Raw genomic sequence first — 20,469 nt, forward strand, 5'->3', positions numbered from 1 at the left:
AATGCACTGTGTGTAATGAGACATTATATTTATCCTCTTTAGAGTGGTTTATTGACATTTTAGAGGTGATAAGTTGGACAAATTGGGTGAAAACAGCAGAAAATGTCCTTCTCTTCAGGACATGGAGCCATTTCTTCAAAAGTTGTGGGTCCTTGGGTAGGCCGACGTTAGCTTACCGAGGAATTGTTGTTGGAGCCAATTCATACCGCCTGGCGCTATACAGTTTGTGTTTGAATTACTACTTGTTATTGTCATCTTCGTTGTCTACACCTAACCTCAATCTCTTCCATTCACTCTCTGCGTGACAACTCAATACCACAGACAAATTAGCTGATTCCTGCCAGTGATGCTGTAACGATGACGCTGTGAGTCGAGAAGCAGGTGCAGGTGAAACGTTTAATAAAACAACAAACATTCTTATTCTGTACCAACATGAATGTCAATCAAAACTTACTATGCAGGTAAGGACAATGTAATAAAGTTTATATTCACCTTCACCCACCAGTGAACGGGCATTGTACTGGAGTTGTACTGTACTCAAAGCAGCATACAGATCAGATCAACTCCATGACCACCAGTAGGTTACTGTAGCAGTCTGTATCCACTAGAGGATGAGCTCTGTCTCCAATATTACAGTTTAACAGCCACAGAGACTGACTTGTAGTCATGTAAATTACAAGTTGAGTGTAGGGGTTGTTTTACAAGGAATAGAGATTTTGTCAAAGACAGTATGAAGATAGGGTAAAACTGCTTCTTCAATAGAAATCCCGGATAACACTTGTTGGCTAGTAAAGCTCAGGCGTAGAGAGAAACAAGTCATCGGGTCTAATGGTCGTCTCACGCCGAACTGCGCATGTGCAGGCCGTCAACTCAAAGGCAGTCCTTCGATATAAACTTGTTTTTTGACGAAAATTAAAACGTGTCAGTTCATCACTTTCACGAGGTTGTTGTAATAACATGTTCAGCTACTTAAGAAATTGAATCGAATCTAGGTTGTGCCTTTTGATTTCGAGAAAATTACCAACTAATGAAGATGTTTTTCACTTCTCTCATTGACTTCTCAAGCACCAAATCCCGGTCATGTTCTGTTCAGTCTGTTTCAGAAGCGTTCCTGGAAGTCTCGCGATGTTGCGCCTCTGGGTTTAGAAACTCTGTGATTTGGTCTATAAAACAGGGTGTCACTCCCCGGTCTACATCTTGGCAGAGACACACATTATACTTATTTTGTATTCTTGGCTTTTCTATTTTAAACATCTACTTTTTACTTTTTTTTTTTCTTCTGATGAACATTCATTGGCTAACTTCGTTGACTTAAGGTAGGCTACTAACACTTATTTCAACTGTAGACCTAAATGGTTGCTTAGCAAAACCTTTACTGTCCAATCATTAAAGCTATAATCTGTATTTGGTGAAACTGGCACGTCTGATTGTGATATTACAACAACGAAGAAGTTACTTCAAACAAAGAACACCGTTTTTTTCTCCATCGGACATCATTGCAAAGAAAATCCTACTGCTGGACGCTCCTCTCCTCCGTTTCATCACTGAAACAATATCAAAGGCGCTGGTGCTGTTTCACCAAATGTAGATTCTAACTTTAATTGATCTTTGAGAAATAACATTGTCCGTCCCTCCACTTATTGTGGTCTACAACTGAGGGATGGGGCTAGGGAAAGCCAGGACTGACAGTCCATGACATCTGCATTATAGTTTTAACCATGTTTTGAATCTATACATTGTTTTTTTTACATTTACAAACAAATAACCGTTTATTTCGGGTTCTAATGGGGGTAAGACAATGGTAATAAGCTCATGGCGTATTTATAAATTGTATTCTTCAAAAATGGATGGTTATACTGTGTCATAAATTAACATTTCCCAAAAACCAATCCCAGACTGTAGCTTTAATAATGTGGATAATTTACTGAACGAAAGTGAACCATCGCGCTCTCCCTGATGCTTGGCTGGTGCGTAAATCCACCGAGTTCAGACAAACAAATGTTCTTATGGGTTTGCACTCAAAGTTGTGCATAAAGCTGACTTCATTATTCGATGTTTTTAGTTATTTTCACTGCGTCAGGGATAGCGTAGACATACGTTTCGGCTTTACAGTCTTCTTTCGTGTTTATGTACAATTTTATTTGAATTCAAAACAACATTTGTAAAGAACAGATGAGCAACAGGTGCTTGTAATCAGGGTTGGCGCTCATCTGCCAATCAGAGGTGTGGCATTTGTCGTGTACCTGTATATAATAAATATGTGGCGCCAACTCATAAACGATATGCAAAATCTGATATGGACAGTGTTCCTGTATAACAGTTCAAATGTGGCTTATAGGAAGGAGAGAATCTAATTATTCGTTTAAACCGTGTGGAGATACAGAATTAAATTTATATATCCGCGTGGCTTCTCTTTGTAGTCATTTGTCGTCAGTCACCTCTACTTGGTGGATGAACGTTTTTGATCCCAACGCAACGCAATTCATTAATATAATGATTGTGTTCTATAAAGTATCTTTCATGTCGAGGCGATGTCTTGACGTTTAATCGTGGATTTATGTTCTCCAAGACGTACTTTCAAGGCGCGACATGTTTAGCCAAAATATTTCTCATTACAAGAACACTAACATATAAATAAATCCTTTAGTAGTGAAAGTTATACATTACTTTATCTCATAGGTCCAAGAAGTCTGAGGGCATACAACGTTAGAACATTTCCTTATGGTGCTACAAGATCTACTGGGGAATCATCCTTTTATGAATGTCTCTTTTCTCTCTCTGACCACATCTGATTGAACCAATATGTTTGATAGATTTATTGATCGTTTATAGGTGGATTCTGGAAGGCAGAATTTAAAGAGGAGTCTGATAATGGTATGTGCCAATGTTGATTAACAACAGGCTTGATGCCATTATGGCTATCACTGAACGTGAGTATATAAGTTTACAGAAAACAGTTTCATATGTTCTTGTTGGATTTATTAGGTAACTGGCTTCTGTTCAAGCTTTTAACTTGTTTATGAGCTTTATCAAGCCAGGTATCGGGGTATCCTCTCAAGTGGAAACGCTCTAGGAGAGAATTTGATTGTCCATCATATTCTTCCTCTGTGTCACAGATGCGATACAGTCTATTAAGTTGGCTTACTGGTAAAACCTCTTAGTGGGAGAGGGTGATAAAAAATACCATATTGGCAGCTGATAGTTATCTGTAGGTTTCCTGTAAACTGTAGTACTTGATAGTCCCTTCTTTGTAGCAAGTACATCTAAGAAATGTATAGAGTTAATGTTATTTTCCATAGTTTCAGGAAATCGATTGGACTCTAGAGTTATTAAGAAATTCATTTAATTTCGGGAACCCGTCCAGATCATAAAGCAATCATTTATTTAGCGGGTCCAATCTTTCACATGATCTTTGTGAAGATTATTTTCATAAATAAAAATCCAATTAGAATTTCCCCATGAAGAGATAGGTCCCAACTATGCTAAACTAACGGAGTTCCCGTTCCTGTTCCAATTTATCAAATAGAAAATAGTTTAGCGCACTAGTTGTGCAAGCTCAATAATATCATTTTTAGACACACCGCTAAAGCGGTTTGAGAGGAAGAATTTGAGAGCCACCATACCGCCATCATTCGGAATACTGGTATATAGACATGAGACAACAAGAGTGACGAGCCAATATCCTTCACTAATAACTGGTATACTTTGTAGTTTCATTAGAAAATCAGTGGTGTCTTTTTAAATAAGATGGCAACTGTTTGACTAATAGATAAACGTCAAAGTCCACGTAACGAGACTTTCTGTTACGGAGCCAATACCTAAACGATAAGTCTTTATGGAGGGTCTGTGGTTCATTTGTGAACCTTAGACCATAACGGATCGAAACTGTAGGTTTTTGGACAGAAAGATTTGTCACACAGAGGAAGAATATGATAGACAATCAAATTCTCTCCGAGAGCGTTTCCACTTGAGAGGATACCCCGATTCCTGGCTTGATAAAGCTCATAAACAAGTTAAAAGCTTGAACAGAAGCCAGTTACCTAATAAATCCAACAAGAACATATGAAACTGGTTTCTGTAAACTTATATACTCACGTTCAGTGATAGCCATAATGGCATCAAGCCTGTTGTTAATCAACATTGGCACATACTATTATCAGACTCCTCTTTAAATTCTGCCTTCCAGAATCCACCTTTATTCACCTATAGACGATCAATAAATCTATCAAACATATTGGTTCAGTCAGATGTGGTCAGAGAGAGAAAAGAGACATTCATAAAAGGATGATTCCCCTGTAGATCTTGTACCTCTTGTAGCGCCATAAGGAAACGTTCAAACGTTGTAGGGGAGAGCGAGGTACAGTGAGGGGAAAAAAGTATTTGATCCCCTGCTGATTTTGTATGTTTGCCCACTGACAAAGAAATAATCAGTCTATAATTTTAATGGTAGGTTTATTTGAACAGTGAGAGACAGAATAACAGCAAAAAAATCCAGAAAAACGCATGTCAAAAATTTTATAAATTGATTTGCATTTTAATGACGAAAATAAGTATTTGACCCCTCTGCAAAACATGACTTAGTACTTGGTGGCAAAACCCTTGTTGGCAATCACAGAGGTCAGACGTTTCTTGTAGTTGGCCATCAGGTTTGCACACATCTCAGGAGGGATTTTGTCCCACTCCTCTTTGCAGATCTTCTCTTCTCATTAAGGTTTTGAGGCTGATGTTTGGCAACTCGAACCGTCAGCTCCCTCCACATATTTTCTATGGGATTAAGGTCTGGAGACTGGCTAGGCCACTCGAGGACCTTAACGTGCTTCTTCTTGAGCCACTCCTTTGTTGCCTTGGGTCATTGTCATGCTGGTATACCCATCCACGACCCATTTTCAATGCCTTGGCTGAGGGAAGGAGGTTCTCACCCAAGATTTGACGGTACATGGCCCCGTCCATCATCCCTTTGATGCGGTGAAGTTGTCCTGTCCCCTTAGCAGAAAAACACCCCAAAGCATAATGTTTCCACCTCCATGTTTGACGGTGGGGATGGTGTTCTTGGGGTCATAGGCAGCATTCCTCCTCCTCTAAACACGGCGAGTTGACCACAACACTTTCACCCAGTAGTCCTCTGAATCATACAGATGTTCATTGGCAAACTTCAGACGGGCATGTATATGTGCTTTTTTGTGCAGGGGGACTTTGCGCGCGCTGCATGATTTCAGTCCTTCACGGCGTAGTGTGTTACCAATTATTTTCTTGGTGACTATGATCCCAGCTGCCTTGAGATCATTGACAAGATCCTCCCGTGTAGTTTTGGGCTGATTCCTCACCGTTCTCATGATCATTGCAACTCCACGAGGTGAGATCTTGCATGGAGCCCCAGGCCGAGGGAGATTGACAGTTCTTTTGTGTTTCTTCCATTTGCGAATAATCGCTCCAACTGTTGTCACCTTCTCACCAAGCTGCTTGGCGATGGTCTTGTAGCCCATTCCAGCCTTCTGTAGGTCTACAATCTTGTCCCTGACATCCTTGGAGAGCTCTTTGGTCTTGGCCATGGTGGAGAGTTTGGAATCTGATTCATTGCTTCTGTAGACAGGTGTCTTTTATACAGGTAACAAACTGAGATTAGGAGCACTCCCTTTAAGAGTGTGCTCCTAATCTCAGCTCATTACCTGTATAAAAGACACCTGGGAGCCAGAAATCTTTCTGATTGAGAGGGGGTCAAATACTTATTTCCCTCATTAAAATGCAAATCAATTTATAACATTTTTGACATGCGTTTTTCTGGATTTGTTTGTTGTTATTCTGTCTCTCACTGTTCAAATAAACCTACCATTAAAATTATAGACTGATCATTTCTTTGTAAGTGGGCAAACGTACAAAATCAGCAGGGGATCAAATACTTTTTTCCCTCACTGTATGTTGTCACACTTTTCACGCTGTCAAACATTTACTGGGCACAATGCATCACAATTGTATAAATGTCATAACAAATGAAAGACGGAAGTCTTGGGCACATATTTTGTATTAATTACATCTTCATATCTTATTTCAGTACGGAGTTGTAGACCGTTAAATAGAGAGTGAACTTGTGACAATTTGCGCCATCAGCGGGTAAATTGTCACACTCTCTGTCTGGTAAATTGTCACATTGGATTATCAACAAATAAAAACACAACTAATTAATTGTGAATATTGATTTTAATTTCAAATTCAAAACCAAATTCAACTTCATTAAATAACTCAATTAAAAACAATCATGCCTAGAGAATCTGGCAAATCATGCCTTTCAATCAAAACAATAATCCTGGCAGAGCACACATTCATTAATTGGCACGACCACTTTACTACGACCTTTGAAATCGAACGTTCTCTGGCATGCACATAGATCCATGGTATTTGTCTTCTTGTTCTTTGCAGATTCAGATTGTGACTCCCCCACCTTGATTCCTTTTCTTCGGAAACAGCCTTTTGCTAGATTGTGCCTTATTCGTTTCCATTTCTAGTGTCTGCTTCACTGGTTCTGGGGCCTGGCAGGTTGGTTCTGGGGCCTGGCAGGTTGGTTCTGGGGCCTGGCAGGGCTGAAATGGTTCTGGGGCCTGGCAGGTTGGTTCTGGGGCCTGGGGCCAGTGTGACGACAGTTCTCAGGTTCATCAACATTCCATATGTCTCCTGCTCCAAATTGATATCTCTGTAGCACTTCTGCTACATTGTCGAAGAAAGGATTAACATTTTCTCTGTTGAAACTACTTGCCCTGGCAAGGCAAGTTGCCTCTGGCTTTCTCAGTGACAGCGTTGGGTGCCGCTTTAAGAAGCCTGTAAACCACTCCGAGCTGGCCTGCTTTCTGCCCACATTGGCTCGAACTTCAGCTGGTGTACCACAGCAAACTGGTAGGCAAGTCTTCTGACCTCACTTGGCGACAGACCAAAACAAATGTCAGCTGGCCTAGTAACATACTGAACAAGCTGCATCTCCAAATCAGGTGGAAGAAACCTGCCGTGGCTTTGTATAGCCAACCACTGTTGTTGGTGTGGCTGTCTGACTTTCAACTTCCTCTCTGGTAACCTTTTGACAATACCGAGTCAGAGTATGGTAATTTATGTCAAAAATCCTTCGCTGTACTCCTGATTGATTTGTTCTGCAACTTCACCTGCCTCACTGCCTTTAACATTTTGCCAGGTGGTGTGCTGTCATTCTCTGTCTTTATTTTATTATTTCGAACCATCTTTCTTTCCTTCCCATCTTTCCTTTCTTTCTGTCTTTCTGTCTTTCTGTCTTTCTGTCTTTCTTTAACACATTTCCTCATTGCAGTTACATATTCATGACAGGCTTATTATGCCCACCTCTCTGTCTACTATCCTTGTTGCCACAATGCAATTTATAACACCAGCATTCAATGCAAGGCATGTTTTTTGTAAAATGTACATGTGCCTTGACCAGAGGAAGTATGTTGGCCAGTGGCGTCATTAGGCCTGGGCATCCGGGGCTTCAGCCCTGGATATATTTGGTCCAGTACCGACCCTTTTGATGGTATTATAACTTTTTTTTTTACATTTCAGTCTCAGTTTCCATAACCACACATCACTTGCGCTATGCAGTATTATTATAATTTTTTACCGTCATTAAAATAAACAATCCAACGGAAGACTGGGGGCCAAAAATGTGAGTGACTCAAATGTTTGCATAACATACTGTATCAGTGATATTTTACACATGCTGCATTGCCTGGGCAATGAGCAAAAAAAAAAGTATTTATGTTAACAGCCAAATTATCTGTTGAAATGTTCTAATACTGGGGCTGCTGAAGTAACCCCAGTTCTGATATGTTTTCAGAACACTGAGTCATGTCTGACTTGGAGACCATCGAGCTAGCCGCTCTGGGCCGACCCTTCCAGCTGGGGATGCTGTATGACTGTCGTAGAGATGTCCTCATTCCAGGTACAGGAAACTATTCCTCTTTGGTTTGGAGGTAATCAGTGTGCATTATCTTGAATTCATTGACAGTGTTTCCACCATTGACTTTGATAGAGGGCACGCTGTTCCAGCACAGGGAACACCATTGAGGGCTTTCACCATTTTAAAGTAGTTTCTATGGATTAAGCAATAATCAGCAGGAGGGGTCAGCCAATGAATTGCACTCCCCAGCAAACATTCCATAACTGCAGATGTCAGTAAATCACCAACCTTGGCTTTATACCTGTTCAGACTGTACACACTTCACACAGTAGGTGGTGGTATGCACCTTTTCAGTTTATTTACAAACTGCTAATACACTCATAGAAGTTGAAGACATTGGGGACATACTTGTGAACATAAACAACCATTTAAATTTAAACAGTTTCTCCAGCTCAAAATGAGTCTCAGCTAATTAAAATAGTTGATTTACTTGCATGTGACAGAACGCTAAATTGTAGCTTGTCCCATCAAATAACATGGCATAAGTTAGCGCTATGCAAACCTCACCAGTTGGCAGCGATTATATTCTGTCTGATCCCTCCAGAGGACCCAGATTGAATTATGTAATCCTTCCTTAACCCAAAGGAAGTATCTCCCAGTTGACTACTTCAAATGGTGAAAGTCCTGAATGGAGCTGCCCATGCTAAAACAGGCTTTTGGGCACTTAAGTCCTCTGTGATGCTGTCACAGAATCGGCCATTGCAGAGAGAGATGAGCTTTCTGGTGCATCTCTATGGTTACCACAGAGTAAGAAAAGCTAGAGGACGCACTTGGGACAAAAGAGTGATGTCATGCAGGTTGTTTTTGAAGTGTTCATATTGTAGTAATGCTGTCAATGACAAAGATTACCCTTTTTTTTTCTTCTGAGAGTGTAATGTGGCACCATTTGTCCCTGTAGGGAACCATCTGAAAAAATGTTCTAGCTAGAACTCTTTCTGATTCCAAATAGCACCTTTTATTTGGAACAAAGGTTCTATTTGACCTGAAAGAAGCTCCAGATAGAACCCATTTCTAGACTGGTTCAAATGGGGCTACAGAGCATTCTTTAATTCTGAGTGGATAGGAGGTGTAGGTTTTCTAACTATGGGTTGACACCTAGAATATTTACTTTGAGTTAAATATTTACCTTCAATTAGTTATTTGAATGAAACCATGTTTACATATAGAAATAATTTTACATGTACATGTTGGAGTATTATTTTCACAATAACGTTCTTTGGTCATTCTCTTTAAACTGCAGGTATCACTCTCTGGGATTCTGAGATGCTTCAGAAACACATCAATGTTCGTCCACAACCGATCACTGACTTCAAAATCATTATTTCAGACTCAAGTGAAGACAAGTCAGAAGCTTTGAATGTGTCTGCATCTCTTGAGGCCAGTTTTCTTTGTGGCTTAGTCAGTGTGAAGGGTTCTGCTGAATTCCTACATGACAAAAAGACCTCAAAGCGTCAGTCTAGGGTTTCTTTGCAGTACCGTACCACCACTCGCTTCGAGCAGTTGACCATGGACCACCTGGGGGCAGGAAATGTGAAACACTCTAATGTCTTACAAGAGGGCTCTGCAACCCATGTGGTGACTGCCCTGCTCTACGGAGCACAGGCCTTCTTCGTTTTTGACCAAGAGGTTTCCTCAGGAGAAAACCACCAGGACATCCAGGGAACCCTGCAGGCCACAATAAAAAAGATCCCTCAAATGTCAATAGAAGGGCAGGCAAATTTGAAGATGAGTGAGGAAGAGAAGAAAAAGGCCAATAAATTCAACTGCACTTTCCATGGTGATTTTGCACTAGAAAACAACACTGTCACATTTGAAGATGCCATGAAGGTGTATGCTGGCCTGCCAAGTCGACTAGGGGAGAACGGAGAACATGCTGTGCCCATGACCGTCTGGCTCTATCCTCTCAAGAACCTGGACTCTGCAGCTACCCAGCTAGTCAGGCAGATCAGTGTTAGCCTGGTGCGTCGCGCACAGCGAATCATGGACGGACTGGACAATACTGATGTACAATGCCAGGACATGATGAAGGAAGACATGGCTATCAAGTTCCCTGAAATCAAAGCCAAGCTCAACACTTTCAGGGACTTGTGCTCAGAGTACAAGCTGGTGTTCCAGAAAGGTCTCTGTAAGGTTCTTCCCAACATAAGAGGAGGAGGAATGGAGGAGGAAGAGCTGGTAAAAATTCTCAACAGCAAAGAACGCTCTCCATTCCAGAATAACCTCATGATCACATACCTGGACGACAGAGAGAGAGAGATGAATGTTGTCCGCTCTTACATTGACATAATGAAAGAGGTACAAGTTGTGTACTCAAGCAGTGAATTGGATGGAATAGTGCTTGATCAAGCTAATGATTTTGTAGTGTGTTTTGCATTTTCCTATTTGAAGGAGAAAGAAGAGTATGTGGTAGACTTGGAGAACTACTTGCTGGAAGAATCAAAAAGTGATTTTTCACTGATACCTTACAATCCCAACGCAGCCGGGAAGACTACAGCAGAAAAGTGGTTTCGCTCGGGGGAGGTAACCATCCTAACTAGGCAAACCATAAATCTGTTCCTAGACTTCAAAGAGTCTAACAAAGGCAGAGAAAATCTTGCATTCTGCATTGCATCAATTCCAAACAAAGTCCTCACTGCATCCTCCATCCATGTCTATGAAAGAGGGACACTTCTGAGTCAACAGTTTGAGCTGCCATCAAAGCCAGGTGTTCCCACCATCAAGAGTCTGGAGCATGACTGTGTCCACTTGCAAGTCAACCCTCCCAACCTTGGTGTTACCTCTGTGGAGTTGTACCAGGTTTTGTACCAGGCTGAGCAGGCTGACTCTGAATGGACAGAGGTCAAATCGGATGCTACAACTAACCAGGTCTCCATCAGTCATTTGGACCCTTACAAAAAGTATCGCTTTAGCTGCAAGGCGGTGTGTAGACCTGGTGTGAGCCTCTCCAGTGACTGGACAGAATACTTCAGGACCCTCCCATGTAGTCCCCCTGGACCACCCACAAAGAAGAGGATAGAATCGGGAAGTATCAGAGTGAACTGGGACATTCCTACCATGGTGGGAGATGATGTTGAACTCATTGGTTATGTGGTTGAATACAGAAAGAGTGTAAATGCTATAAACAATCAGATGTGGCACGCCATCAAAGCCACCACTAGAGAGAGTGCACTGGATGGACTAAAGGCTGACACTGCATACAGCATCAGAGTCTCTGCTAACTGTGGCAAAGCAGGGAATAGTCTACCCAGTTCTGAGACTGTGATGACTACCCTTAGGGTCTCTGATCCCCAACCGAAGACAAGCAAATCAACCAGAGCAAAAAGTGAGGAGTTCCTCACAAAATCCCAGAAGGTGGAAAAGGGCAACCCCTCAATCCACTGGCTGAATCTGGAACAGAAGTTGGGTGGAAATGACAGTTTTGACCAGTACAGATTTGGGAGGAAAGTTGAGCAACGAAATAACAAGGTGATATTGCTTCTGGGGGCCACAGGTTCAGGAAAAACAACTCTGGTCAATGCCATGATAAACTACATTCTTGGGGTAAAGTGGGAGGAATGTTACCGCTTTAAGCTCATCCATGAGGTGACCAACAGGTCACAGGCTGAGAGCCAGACTGTGGTTGTGACATCATACGAGCTCTACAACCAGCCAGGCTTTCAGATTCCTTATTCGCTGACCATCATTGACACACCAGGGTTTGGAGACACCAGAGGAATGGCTCAAGATAAATTGCTCACCCAAAAGGTGAAGGATTTCTTGTTTAACCCTTTAGCGATTAATCAAATTGATGCAGTCTGCTTTGTATTGCAGGCAACACTTGTTCGTCTCAGTACTTCCCAGAGATACATCTTTGATTCCATCCTGTCCATCTTTGGAAAGGATGTTGCTGAAAACATCTTGATGCTTGTGACATTTGTTGATGGGAAGCACATACCGGTGCTAGAGGCCATCAAAGCTGCAAATCTGCCCTGTAAGAAAGACAAGAAGGGGCTACCAACCCATTTCAAATTCAACAGTTCAATTCTGTTCTCAAAGGAGACGGAGAGCAGCTCTGAAGAGGATGATACTGATGATGATCATAAGGCCCAGTGTCCAGAGCAATGGAAGTCAACTTTCAAGGAGATGAAGAAATTTTTCCAAGCACTGGAAAGCATTGAGAGTAAAGATCTGACCCTGACAAAGAAAGTTCTGGAAGAACGTGAGCTTCTGGAGAAGACCATGACATGCCTGACCCCTCAGATCACAGCAGGTCTGTCAAAGCTAAGTGAGATCAAAAGCTTCAAACAGTGTCTGGAGAACGAGGATGAGAACATGAAACAGAACAAAAATTTTGAGACTGAGGTAAATGTGCTGCAGGTGAAGAGAAGCAAATTAGCCCAGGACTTTGCGACAAACTGCAAGATATGCAATTTTACATGTCACACCTCCTGCTTCCTCCCAAATGAGGATGACATCAACAGTTGTGCCGTGATGGATGATGATGGCAACTGCACCATATGTCCAGGAAAATGCTCTTCCACTGACCACGACAGGGAACAAGTCTTGTTGACATATGACACAAAGACAGAGAAAAAGACTATTCAAGGAATGAAGGACAACTTCATGAAGGCGTGGGGCAAGTCTATGGAAACCAAGGAGATGCTGGATAAGCTTGAGGATGAGTTTCGCATGATCCAGGACGCGCTGATGAATTTGATCACGCAGTCTTCTGACTGTCTCAAGAGACTTAATGATGTTGCCCTGAAACCAAGCGCTCTCTCCACTGTGGAGTACATTGACATACTCATTCGCACAGAGGAGGACGAACGGAAGCCAGGCTTCGAGGATCGGATCGTTGGGTTGAAGAAAATGAAGGAAGAGTCTGAGATTCTGGAGAAGATTGCAAAAGGAGAAGATTTACTCCCAAATGAGCGAAAAGTCATGAAGGATAAAAAGGATAGACCGCAGGAGGTTCCAACATAAGTCAGGGATGTTGTCCTGCTAACATTATCTGGAAACAAAATTGGGTCTCCATTTGAACATTAAGCTTCCCGATATTGTAGGAACATTTGCGTTTGCTGGGAAGATCCAACTGAGATGTGGGGTTAATTGGATTTGTAAATAAAACTCTTAGTCTTGTGTAAAGCCTTATGTTAATTTGTCCACCTCAAAGTAACTGAACAAAAATGAGGGCCTAATTTAGATCTAGATTAAATCAGAACTGCATAGCAAATCATTGGTTTTGTTTAGGCAATGTCAGAGGTGCAGGGCTGGCCCTCCCATTAGGCAAGATTAGGCGGCACTTGAATTTGGGGTGGCATTTTGACAATTGGCTGCTGCCCTCCAGCGCCCCTGATCGGCTACTACATCGCCAGCGGCACCCCAGCCACCAGCTCATAGCGTTGCTGCAGTTCCCGCCCCCACCCCATTCCCGCTTCTCCTGAAGTGCATTCCCACTATCCTTGGTAGCTATGTTGACGTGTGTGTTTTATGTGGGATTATCCAATTGTGAAACAATAATAAAAAGGAATCTGCCAATTAAATTGCATTGTTTTGTATTTTGTGAGTGACGAAGACAATTGGCGATTAAGGCAGTAGCCTAACCTAGCCTGTTAACCTTAGCTAGCTACTACTAGTGGATTTAATTTTAGCTAAAAGTAAGCTATAGAGATTTTAAACAATTTGCTACCATGTCTAAGAGACGACAACTACCAGGAAGCCTGTGTGGAGAATTACAAAAATAAATAAATAATAAATAAATATCTTATATAAGTGTAATTGTAACAATTATGTAGTCGTGCCATGTGTGATAACAGGTGGCATATTATTAATAAGAAACTCGGTTTCCTACTACAGGTAGTTGGCTGCATAGTGATAGCAACATTGTAACTCTCCGATGCAGGGGTTAAAGTGAAATTCCCTTCTGCCTGGTAAGGGACTTCCTATATGTGCCCGGGTGCGCCAAACATTTTTATGGGCATAATCATAGAATTACATGTACAATTGGGGCCTATACGTTTGTGTTTACTGAGTAGAGTAGAGCCAACTGAGATGTGGGGTTCATTGGATTTGTATTAAAACTCTTAGCATTGTGTAAAGCCGTATGTTAATTTGTCCACCCCAAGGTAACTGAACAAAAATTAGGGCCTAGATTAAATCAGAACTGCATAGAAAATCATTGTCTTTGTTCAGGCAATGTCAGAGGTGTAACTGCATCAAATCTCTGAGTGGCTGTTCTTGTGGTCATTGTCACAAAACCACACCCATCCTACCGGTGTTAGAAGTTCAGAAGGAGAAAGTGTAGGCTATATAGAAATAATGACACATTGAAAATGATTAAATGAAAGAATAATGGTGATATCATCCTAATGGAGGTGTACTGTGTATTACAACACACATTACTATGTTCAAACTTGTCAAACGGCTGCATGAGATTTCTACTAATGAGCTGTTGATAAGTAATTGATATAAGGAACATTCAATACAATTCACGAGTTAATTTAACAAACTCAGTTTAACCCTTTCTCATGGTTGGTGTCTTGACACATTTGGGCAAAATCGTGTGACATAAAACACTACATTTCTTACCTTGCATTCATGGCAGTTTTTGTTGTTGTATCATATATTAAGCATTTATCAGTTAAATGAGACATTGAACTTGAACCCAGTAAGAATCCTGGATGAGCAGGATTGGCGATTTTGGAAATGCACTGTAACTAGGCTTACTTACAATACTTAAAATGTATTGGATTACAAAATCAAATGCTTCTAACTTCTATGGGCTACACCTGTGGGACACAGCCAGTGAAATATCAGGGCGGCAAATTCAAGAACAACAAAATGTCATAATTCAACTTTCTCAAACATACAACTATTTTACACCATTTTAAAGATACACTTCTCCTTGATGTAACCACATTGGCCGATTTCAAAAAGGCTTTACAGTGAAATCAAACATTAGATTATGTTAGGAGAATATATAGACAAAAATAATCACACAGCCATTTTCCAAGCAAGGATGTGTCAATAAAACCCAAAACACAGCTAAATGAAGCACTAACCTTTGACGATCTTCATCAGATGACACTCCTAGGACATTATGTTACACAATAAATGTATGTTTTGTTCGATAAAGTTCATATTTATATCCAAAAACAGCATTTTACATTGGCGCGTGATGTTCAGAAAATGTATTCCCACCAAAACGACCGGTGAATGTGCACATCAATTTACAAAAATACTCATCATAAACGTTGACAAAATATCTAACAATTATTTAAAGAATTATAGATAGACTACTCCTGGATGCAACCGCTTTGTCAGATTTTAAAATAGCTTTACGGAGAAAGCACATTTTTCAATATTCTGAGTACATAGCTCAGCCATCACAGAGAGCTATACAGACACCCGCCAAGTTCGGGGCAACCTAAACTCATAATTAGTATTAGAAATATTCTCTTACCTTTGCTGATCTTCGTCAGAATGCACTCCCAGGACTGCTACTTCCACAAGAAATGTTGTTTTTGTTCAAAATAATCCATATTTATGTGTTAATACCCCCGTTTTGTTCGTGCGTACAGATCACCTATCCAAAGGCATAACGCTTGAGCGCGGACCAGAGACGAAACGTTAAAATGTTCCATTAGCGTACTTAGAAGCATGTCAAATGCTGTTGAAAATCAATCTTTATGGTATTTTTTATGTAAAATTGCGATAATATTCCAACCGGACAATAGCATATTCATTCAAGAAGAAAAAGAAGGAACGGCGCACTCGTGTGACTGCGCATATCCAATCCCTTTGTTGCCAAGCAGACCACTCAGTAACTGAGCTCCTATACTCTGCCCAGTGACCGGAGAATGCTCAAACCACTTTCTGAAGGCTTTTGACAGCCAATGGAAGCCTTAAGAAGTGCAACGTAACCCCACAGATATTGTAGTTTCGAAAGGGACTAGAAAGAAGAACTAACATTCTCAGATCCTCCACTTCCTGGTTGACTGTTTCTCAGGTTTTTGCCTGCCATATGAGTTCTGTTATACTCACAGACACCATTCAAACAGTTTTAGAAACTTCAGAGTGTTTTCTATCCAAATCTACTAATAATATGCATATTCTAGTTTCTGGGCCAGAGTAGTAACCTGTTTAAATTGGGTACGTTTTTCATCCAGCCGTGAAAATACTGCCCCCTAGCCCAGACAGGCTATCTGATATTGTCTTAACTTCTCTAGGGCCGGCGGGACGAAATCGTCCCACCTACGTAACAGCCAGTGGAATCCTGTGGCGCGTTATTCAAATACCTTAGAAATGCTATTACTTCAATTTCTCAAACATATGACTATTTTACACCATTTTAAAGACAAGACTCTCGTTAATCTAACCACACTGTCCGATTTCAAAAAGGCTTTACAACGAAAGCAAAACATTAGATTATGTCAGCAGAGTACCCAGCCAGAAATAATCGGACACCCATTTTTCAAGCTAGCATATAATGTCACAAAAACCCAGAAGACAGCTAAATGCAGCACTAACCTTTGATGATCTTCATCAGATGACACACCTAGGACATTATGTTATACAATACATGCATGTTTTGTTCAATCAAGTTCATATTTATATCAAAAACCAGCTTTTTACATTAGCATGTGACGTTCAGAACTAGCAAACTTCCGGTGAATTTACTAAAAATGTACTAAATTACTCACGATAAACGTTCACAAAAAGCATAACAATTATTTTAAGAATTATAGATACAGAACTCCTCTATGCACTCGATATGTCCGATTTTAAAATAGCTTTTCGGTGAAAGCACATTTTGCAATATTCTCAGTAGATAGCCCGGCATCACAGGGCTAGCTATTTAGACACCCAGCAAGTTTAGCACTCACTAAAGTCAGATTTACTATAAGAAAAATGTTATTACCTTTGGTGTTCTTCGTCAGAATGCACTCGCAGGACTTCTACTTCAATAACAAATGTTGGTTTGGTCCCAAATAATCCATTGTTATATCCAAACAGCGGCGTTTTGTTAGTGCGTTCAAGACACTATCCGAAAGGGTAAATAAGGGTGACGAGCATGGCGCATTTCGTGACAATTTCTTTTAGAAATATTCCATTACCGTACTTCGAACCATGTCAACCGCTGTTTAAAATCAATTTTTATGCAATTTTTCTCGTAAGAAAGCGATAATATTCCGACCGGAAATCTGCGTTTAGGTAAAAAGAGGAAAGAAAATAAAGCACGGGGTCGACTTGTGCACGCGCCTAAGGCCATTGTCCTCTGATCGGCCACTTGCCAAAAGCGTAAATGTGTTTCAGCCTGGGGCTGCCTCGATATCATTCAGCTTTTTCCCGGACTCTGAGAGCCTATGGGAGCCGTAGGAAGAGTCACGTTACAGCAAAGATCCTCAGTCTTCAATAAAAAGAGCCAAGATGAACAACAACTTGTCAGACAGGCCACTTCCTGTAAGGAATCTTCTCAGGTTTTTGCCTGCCATATGAGTTCTGTTATACACAGACACCATTCAAACAGTTTTAGAAACTTTAGGGTGTTTTCTATCCAAAGCCAAATAATTATATGCATATTCTAGTTACTGGGCAGGGGTAGTAACCAGATTAAATCGGGTACGTTTTTTATCCGGCCGTGTCAATACTGCCCCCTACCCCCAACAGGTTAACTTGATTCTTAAAACCAAAATCGTCAGTCCTTAACATGTTTCTTCAATAATTATGCATAATACTTGGATGAGCATTTGTCCAGCTGTTTTAATTACGCTGTGATATTTTCACACATCAAATTTATTTACTGAATGACAGTCAAGTGACAAACAGCTATTGTGATACAGCACTCGATGCAACAACAGCTAAAGTGCAGGGAAAATATTGTTAGGAATGTCCAGAATGTTTTGTTGTCTCCTTCATTAACCCGATGAAGACCATTGTGCCGTGGTCCATATTAGATCTAACATCCCTAGCAGATAATTGATGTTGATCATCTGTCTGCTTGATTTACAGCAGGGTCACATTAGATTGAACAGAGAACGAGTCAAGGTAATGAGTTAAAGTTTTATTGGACACAGAGTCGACTGTGCACAATTGTGTAGCATAGACTATTGCGTATGGAAGCATGGCCTTAACTACGGATGAGGACAGAGGTCTGTGTATTTTTTTGGCCAATTAATGTTTTATTGCATGACAAGTAAAACATTTTTGTAAAGGGTCGTTCTCAGTTTATTTGATTTTAATCTGAAATCAAACAATTCATGAACTTTTTGTTTTTTTGTCGAAATATTAAGTAATGATTTGATTATTGTGTTTTTATAATTGTAGGTTCTAGTTCAAGCCGTGAAAATAGGGCCGGATTTAGAAATCATAGACCCCGGGGCTTTGTTTTTTTAAATAATGCACACTGACTTACATAATGATGGAGATAAAGCCATAGGCTACCCACCGTGATGGCCATTGAGCTTGCTGTGGCAATAGCCCATCTCAAGATGAGCGACTTTGAAAAACAGTGCTACTGCTAGAAATTGAGAGTTGAGATTTTTTTTAATATTGTTTCTAGATACAGATTAGTAATCTATTTTCAGCAATAGGAATTTGCTTTCCAAATTATACATTTTTCCCAGGATTGTATTTTGAAATCAGCAAAAGGCAAACCGACAGTTGCATCCAGCCATAGAAATATACTGAACAAAAATATAAACGCAACATGCAACAATTTCAGACTTTACTGAGTTACAGTTCATATATGGAAGTCAGTCAACTGAAATTGATAAATGAGGCTCTAATCTATGGATTTCACATGACTGGGAATACAGATATGCACCATTGCAGCGCGACACATCGCCTTCCCATAGAGTGGATCAGGCTGTTGACTGTGGCCTGTGGAACGTGGTACCACTCCTTTTCAAAGGCTGTGCGAAGTTGCTGGATATCAGATATGAAGGTAAGACACAGATGCAGACTACATCGAATAAACAATGGCTTAATAATCCAACAGGGGCAGGCAATAGACAGGTCAAGGCAGGCGGGTATCAGTAAACCAGAGGTGGGGCAGAAGTACTGGACGGCAGGCAGGCTCAGGGTAGGCAGAGGTCAATAGTCCAGAGGTGGGGCAAAGGTACAGGTCGGCAGGCAGGGTCAGGGGCAGGCAGAGTGGTCAGGCAGGCAGGGTCAGAGTCAGGACAGGCAAGGGTCAAAACCAGGAGGGCGAGAAAAGGAGAGACTGGGAAAAGCAGGAACCGAGACAAAAAATGCTGGTTGACTTTGACAAACAAGATGAACTGGCAACAGACAAACAGAGAACACAGGTATAAACACACATGGGATAATGGGGGAAGATGGGTGACACCTGGAGGGGATGGAGACAATCACAAAGACATGTGAAAGAGATCAGGGTGTGACACGGGACCTGGAACACATCGATCCAGAGCATCCCAAACATGCTCAATGTCTGATGTGTCTGGTGAGAATGCAGGCTATGGAAGAACTGGAACATTTTCGGCTTCCAGGAATTGTGTCCAGATCCTTGCGACATGGGGCTGTGCATTATCATGCTGAAACATGAGGTGATGGCAGTGGATGAATGGCATGATAATGGGCCTCACAATTTCGTCATGGTATCTCTGTGCATTCAAATTGCCATCAATAAAATGCAATTGTGTTCATTCTCCATAGCTTATGCCTGCCCGTACCATAACCCCACCACCACCATGGGGCGCTCTGCTCACAATGTTGACATCAGCAAACCACTCGCCCACACTACGCCATTCTCACTGTTTGCCATCTGCCCGGTACATTTGAAACTGGGATTAATCTGTGAAGAGCATACTTCTCTAGCGTGCCAGTGGCCATTGAAGGTGAACATTTTCCCACTGAAGTCAGTTACAACGCCGAACAGCAGTCAGGTTAAGACCCTGATGAGGATGACGAGCACGCTGATGAGCTTCCCTGAGACGGTTTCTGAAAGTTTGTGCAGAAATTATTGTGTTGTGCACAGCCTCAGTTTCATCAGCTGTCTGGGTGGCTGGTCTCAGATGATCCCGCAGGTGAAGAATATGGATGTGGTGGTCCTAGACTGGTTACACGTGGTCTGCGGTTGTGAAGCCGGTTAGACGTACTGCCAAATTCTCTAAAATGACAATGGAAGCAGCTTATGGTAGAGAAATGGCCATTGAATTCTCTGGCAATAGCACTGGTGGACATTCCTGAGGTCAGCATTCCAATTGCACATTCCCTCAACTTGAGACATCTGTGGTTTGTGTTGTGACAAAATTACACATTTTAAATTGGCCTTTTTATTGTCCCCCAGCACAAGGTGCACCTGTGTAATCATTATACTGTTTAATCAGCTTTTTGATATGCCACACCTGTCAGGTGGATGGATTATCTTGGCAAAGGAGAAATGCTCACTAACAGGCATGTAAACAAATTTGTGCACAAAGTTAGAGGGAAATTAGCTTTTTGTGCATATGGAAAATTGATTGGATATTTTATTTCAGCTCTTAAAACATGGGACAAATATTTTTGTTCAGTGTACA

The 20,469-nt window shown here is 41.2% G+C and overlaps 1 protein-coding gene across 1 annotated transcript; it reads left to right on the plus strand.

The window, feature by feature from the left end:
- Window positions 1-1,169: 1,169 nt before the first annotated feature.
- On the plus strand, window positions 1,170-13,461 carry LOC106603984 (uncharacterized). The gene is made up of 3 exons (XM_014198300.3): window positions 1,170-1,316; window positions 7,829-7,933; window positions 9,192-13,461. The coding sequence occupies exons 2-3, from the start codon at window positions 7,840-7,842 to the stop codon at window positions 12,911-12,913; spliced, it is 3,816 nt and encodes a 1,271-aa protein (XP_014053775.3). The 5' UTR covers window positions 1,170-1,316; window positions 7,829-7,839; the 3' UTR covers window positions 12,914-13,461.
- The last annotated feature ends 7,008 nt before the right edge of the window (window positions 13,462-20,469 follow it).

The sequence above is a fragment of the Salmo salar genome, chromosome 04, assembly GCF_965601325.2.
Source record: "Salmo salar chromosome 04, fSalSal1, whole genome shotgun sequence".
In the NCBI taxonomy this organism is placed as follows: Eukaryota; Metazoa; Chordata; class Actinopteri; order Salmoniformes; family Salmonidae; genus Salmo; species Salmo salar.